At 58.7% G+C, this 6000-nt stretch overlaps 1 protein-coding gene across 1 annotated transcript in view; it reads left to right on the forward strand.

Moving 5' to 3' along the window:
* LOC132388210 (NACHT, LRR and PYD domains-containing protein 3-like) overlaps nt 1–5766 on the forward strand; it is a 14649-nt gene extending 8883 nt beyond the window's left edge. Inside the window, exons 3-4 of the mRNA XM_059960557.1 lie at nt 4873–5040; nt 5205–5766. Of these exons, the coding sequence (XP_059816540.1) occupies nt 4873–5040; nt 5205–5298 (262 nt within the window). The 3' untranslated portion in view covers nt 5299–5766. The remainder of the gene's footprint in view (nt 1–4872; nt 5041–5204) is intronic.
* The last annotated feature ends 234 nt before the right edge of the window (nt 5767–6000 follow it).

The raw sequence follows: 6000 nt of genomic DNA on the forward strand, positions 1-6000 counted from the left end.
GGATCTCTCTTACCCATCCCCCTTCCTCATGTGGGATCTCCCTTTCCCATCGCCCTTCCTCCTGTGGGGTCTCCCTTCCCCGTCCCCCTTCCTCCTGTGGGGTCTCCCCTCCCCGTCCCCCTTCCTCCTGTGGGATCTCTCTTCCCCATCGCCCTTCCTCCTGAGGGATCTCCGCTCCCCGTCCACCTTCCTCCTGTGGGGTCTCCCCTCCCCGTCCACCTTCCTCCTGTGGGATCTCCCGTCCCCGTCCACCTTCCTCCTGTGGGGTCTCCCCTCCCCGTCCACCTTCCTCCTGTGGGTTCTCCCCTCCCCGTCCACCTTCCTCCTGTGGGATCTCCCGTCCCCGTCCACCTTCCGCCTGTGGGATCTCCCCTCCCCGTCCACCTTCCCCCTGTGGGATCTCCCCTCCCCGTCCCCCTTCCCCCGTGGGGTCTCTCGGACCCGTCCCCCTTCCTCCTGTGGGGTCTCTCCTCCCCGTCCCCCTTCCTCCTGTGGGGTCTCTCCTCCCCGTCCCCCTACCACCTGTGGGGTGTCTCCTCCCCGTCCCCCTTCCTCCTGTGGGATCTCTCCTCCCCGTCCCCCTTCCTCCTGAGGGATATCTCCTCCCCGTCCCCCTTCCTCCTGAGGGATCTCTCCTCCCCGTCCCCCTTCCTCCTGTGGGATCTCCCCTCCCCGTCCCCCTTCCTCCTGTGGGATCTCCTCCCCGTTCCCCTTCCTCCTGTGGGTTCTCTCCTCCCCGTCCCCCTTGCTGCTGTGGGATCTCTCTTCCCCATCCCCTTCCTCCTGTGGGATCTCTCTTCCCCATCCGCCTTCCTCCTGTGGGGTCTCTCCTCCCCGTCCCCCTTCCTCCTGAGGGATCTCTCCTCCCCGTCCCCCTTCCTCCTGTGGGGTCTCTCCTCCCCGTCCCCCTTCCTCCTGTGGGGTCTCTCCTCCCCATCCCGCTACCACCTGTGGGGTGTCTCCTCCCCGTCCCCCTTCCTCCTGTGGGATCTCTCCTCCCCATCCCCCTTCCTCCTGAGGGATATCTCCTCCCCGTCCCCCTTCCTCCTGAGGGATCTCTCCTCCCCGTCCCCCTTCCTCCTGTGGGATCTCCCCTCCCCGTCCCCCTTCCTCCTGTGGGATCCCCTCCCCGTTCCCCTTCCTCCTGAGAGATCTCTCCTCCCCGTCCCCCTTCCTCCTGTGGGATCTCCCCTCCCCGTCCCCCTTCCTGCTGTTGGATCTCTCCTCCCCGTCCCCCTTCCTCCTGAGGGATCTCTCCTCCCCGTCCCCCTTCCTCCTGTGGAGACTCTCCTCCCCGTCCCCCTTCCTCCTGTGGGGTCTCTCCTCCCCATCCCGCTACCACCTGTGGGGTGTCTCCTCCCCGTCCCCCTTCCTCCTGTGGGATCTCTCCTCCCCATCCCCCTTCCTCCTGAGGGATATCTCCTCCCCGTCCCCCTTCCTCCTGTGGGATCCCCTCCCCGTTCCCCTTCCTCCTGAGAGATCTCTCCTCCCCGTCCCCCTTCCTCCTGTGGGATCTCCCCTCCCCGTCCCCCTTCCTGCTGTGGGATCTCTCCTCCCCGTCCCCCTTCCTCCTGAGGGATCTCTCCTCCCCGTCCCCCTTCCTCCTGTGGAGACTCTCCTCCCCGTCCCCCTTCCTCCTGTGGGGTCTCTCCTCCCCATCCCGCTACCACCTGTGGGGTGTCTCCTCCCCGTCTCCCTTCCTCCTGAGAGATCTCTCCTCCCCGTCCCCCTTCCTCCTGTGGGATCTCCCCTCCCCGTCCCCCTTCCCCCGTGGGGTCTCTCGGACCCGTCCCCCTTCCTCCTGTGGGGTCTCTCCTCCCCGTCCCCCTTCCTCCTGTGGGGTCTCTCCTCCCCGTCCCCCTACCACCTGTGGGGTGTCTCCTCCCCGTCCCTCTTCCTCCTGTGGGATCTCTCCTCCCCGTCCCCCTTCCTCCTGAGGGATATCTCCTCCCCGTCCCCCTTCCTCCTGAGGGATCTCTCCTCCCCGTCCCCCTTCCTCCTGAGGGATCTCTCCTCCCCGTCCCCCTTCCTCCTGTGGAGACTCTCCTCCCCGTCCCCCTTCCTCCTGTGGGGTCTCTCCTCCCCATCCCGCTACCACCTGTGGGGTGTCTCCTCCCCGTCCCCCTTCCTCCTGTGGGATCTCTCCTCCCCATCCCCCTTCCTCCTGAGGGATATCTCCTCCCCGTCCCCCTTCCTCCTGTGGGATCCCCTCCCCGTTCCCCTTCCTCCTGAGAGATCTCTCCTCCCCGTCCCCCTTCCTCCTGTGGGATCTCCCCTCCCCGTCCCCCTTCCTGCTGTGGGATCTCTCCTCCCCGTCCCCCTTCCTCCTGAGGGATCTCTCCTCCCCGTCCCCCTTCCTCCTGTGGAGACTCTCCTCCCCGTCCCCCTTCCTCCTGTGGGGTCTCTCCTCCCCATCCCGCTACCACCTGTGGGGTGTCTCCTCCCCGTCTCCCTTCCTCCTGTGGGATCTCTCCTCCCCGTCCCCCTTCCTCCTGAGGGATCTCTCCTCCCCGTCCCCCTTCCTCCTGTGGAGTCTCTCCTCCCCGTCCCCCTTCCTCCTGTGGGGTCTCTCCTCCCCATCCCGCTACCACCTGTGGGGTGTCTCCTCCCCGTCCCCCTTCCTCCTGTGGGATCTCTCCTCCCCATCCCCCTTCCTCCTGAGGGATATCTCCTCCCCGTCCCCCTTCCTCCTGTGGGATCCCCTCCCCGTTCCCCTTCCTCCTGAGGGATCTCTCCTCCCCGTCCCCCTTCCTCCTGTGGGATCTCCCCTCCCTGTCCCCCTTGCTGCTGTGGGATCTCTCCTCCCCGTCCCCCTTCCTCCTGTGGGATCTCTCCTCCCCGTCCCCCTTCCTCCTGTGGGGTCTCCTCCCCCCGTCCCCCTTCCTGCTCTGGGATCTCTCTTCCCCATCCCCTTCCTCCTGTGGGATCTCTCTTCCCCATCCCCCTTCCTCCAAGATGCTATGGTTAAAGAGATAGAATTGCGATCACTATCTCCAAAATGCTGTCCCACTGAGAGATCTGACACCTGACCAGGTTTGTTGCCCAAAACCAGATCAAGTACAGCCTCTCCTCTTGTAGGCTTATGTAGATATTGCTTCAAGAAACCTTCCTGAACACACTTCACAAACTCCACCCCATCGACACCCCTCACTCTAGGGAGATGCTAATCAGTAGTTGGGAAATTAAAATCTCCCACTTCAACAACCCTGTTATTGTTACTCCTTTCCAGAATCGGTCTCCCTATCTGCTCCTCGATGTCCCTGTTACTGTTGGGGGTGGTCTATACAATACACCCAGTAGAGTTATTGACCCCTTCCTGTTCCTAACTTCCACCCACAGAGACTCACTCAGACACAGACAATCATTTATTTTATTCATCATACTCCTCGCATTAAAATAGACACATCTCAAACCATCGGACTGAGTGCCTCCCTTCTCTATCACCTGCGTATCCTCCCTTTCACACTGTCTCCAAATTCTCTCTATTTGTGAGCCGACCTTCCTCTCCTCCGTCACATCAATTTGGTTCCCTCCCCCCAGCAATTCTAGTTTAAACTCTCCCCAGTAGTCTTAGCAAACCTTGCTGTCCGTATATTAATATACGGGATTCAAGTGCAACCCGTCCTTTCTGTGCAGGTCACACCTGCTCCAAAAGAGGTCCCAATGATCCAGAAATCTGAATCCCTGCCTCCTGCTCCAATCCCTCAGTCACGCGTTTATCCTCCACCTCATCCTAATCTTATTCACACTGTCACGTGGGACAGACAGTAATTCCGAGATCACTACCTTTGAGGTCCTGCTTCTCAAATTACTTCCGAACACCCTGTAGTCTGTTTTCAGGACCTCTTCCCTTTTCCTACCAATGTCACTGGTACCAATATGTACCACGACCTCCAGTTGTTCTCCCTCCCACTGCAGGATATCTTGGACGTGATCAGGAACATGCTGGCCCTGGAAACTGGGAGGCAAACTACCATCCGAGTTTCTTTACTGCGTCCACAGAATCGTCTGTCTGACCCCCTAACTATAGTCCCCTATCTCTGCTGCCATCCTCTTCCTTTCTCCACTCTCCTGAGCCACAGGGCCAGACTGTGCCAGAGGTGTAGCTGTTGTTGCTCCCTCTCCAGCAGTACGCAAACCGGAGTAGTTATTGTCAAGGGGAACAGCCACTGGGGTATTCACTAGTACCTGCTTCTTGCCCTTCCCTCTCCTGACTGTGACCCAGTTCCTCGGTCTCCCGTGGCTCTGGTGTGACCACCTGCCTGTAACCCCTCTCTATCACCTCCTCGCTCTCCCTGACCAGACGAAAGTCATCGAGCTGCATCTCCAGTTCCCTAACTCGGTCCCTGAGGAGCTGCAGCTCGACACACCGGGTGCAGATGTTGCCGTCCGAAGGCTGGGAGTCTCCAGGATCTCCCACATCTAACACCGAGCACAGAAAACCAGCCTCACACACATACTCTCTGTCCGTATTGTAAACAGATAACCTACCTCACCTCGACCCTTTATCGCCGAAGCCCCATTGAGCCAAAGCCTTCCTACTCTGTCTCCCGCTCCTCTGACGCTCGCTCTGTAAATCTGTCTTCCTTTTAAACTCTTCTCGCTGTTCTCACTGGCCGACTTGCACAGTAGTGCTGAAGAAAAAAATCATTAGTAATTGTCTTACCGGGGATTTCTACCGTCTCCTGCCTCTCTGTGTCCTTCACCCTCACTCTCTCTCATCTCCAGACTGTGTGAGATTGTGTTTACAGTCACTGGGTGTCTGACACTGAACATTAATGTGATCAGTAATTGTGTTACTGATAAACACCGGGGATTTGTACCGTCTCCTGTCTCTCTGTGTCCTTCACCCTCACTCTCTCTCATCTCCAGGCTGGGGGATGTCGGTCTCACAGATTCTGGTGCCGAGGATCTCGTCTCCGCTCTCAGTACAAAACCATCACTGACGGGGCTGAACCTGAGATCAAACTCGCTGACAGACCGATCTGTCCCCTCTCTCCGCCGCCTCATACAGACCCTCCCGAGTCTGGAGTGGATCTGGTGAGTGTTTGTGTTAATGTTCAATGTGATAAAATATCAGCGGATCCGCGGGTTTTCTGGTGATCTTTGTCTGTGAGTGTTGTTGAAACATTAACCCCGGTCCCCTGTTACTGACACTGTTGTGTAATCTGTTTATTTCATCTTTATTCTCCCATCTGTTTCAGGCTGTGGGACAATCCGTTCAGTGAGACCGGGGAGAAGGAACTGAGATCTCGGCGGGGAGTCAGACCCGGACTGAGAGTGGATCTGAACATCTGAATGTGGGGAATCGGTTCAGTGAGACCGGGAGGAAGGAACTGAGATCTCGGCGGGGAGTCAGACCCGGACTGAGAGTGGATCTGAACATCTGAATGTGGGGAATCGGTTCAGTGAGACCGGGATGAAGGAACTGAGATCTCTGCAGGAACCCAGGCCCGGACTGACAGTGCATCTGTGATCCTGTGAACATCTGAATGTGTGAACATCCCCGCCCGCGGGATGGAGACATTTGGCCGACTCCCCGCCCTCCCCTTTAACTCCCGCCCTTACCTCAACAGTGATTTAACCCACCATGAGCAACAGAAAAGTCACTGTTGCAGACAGTGCAGAGAGCAACACTGTCATTATTCCTGACCCTATTAGACAGGGGAACACTTCAGTGTCGTCTGGGGTGAAGTACGTTTTGTATTTTTTTACTCTGCCATGGCAGAGTATTCAATTCTCCCTCCCTCTCTCCCTCCCTTCCTCTCTCCCTCCCTCCCTCTCTCTCCCCCTCTCTCCCCCTCTCTCCCCCTCTCCCCCTCTCCCCCTCTCTCCCCCTCTCTCCCCCCTCTCTCCCCCCCTCTTTTTCCGGGATATTATACATCATTTGCTGGCGTCAGGGAGCCGCTATCAATATGCGGGAGAGGTGGGATGTCCGACGCTTCACTTGAAATGGCCGCTGGGGAGGGAGTGACGGCTTTGGTAGAAGTGAGCACAAGA

The sequence above is a fragment of the Hypanus sabinus genome, unplaced genomic scaffold, assembly GCF_030144855.1.
Source record: "Hypanus sabinus isolate sHypSab1 unplaced genomic scaffold, sHypSab1.hap1 scaffold_278, whole genome shotgun sequence".
Lineage (NCBI taxonomy): Eukaryota > Metazoa > Chordata > Chondrichthyes > Myliobatiformes > Dasyatidae > Hypanus > Hypanus sabinus.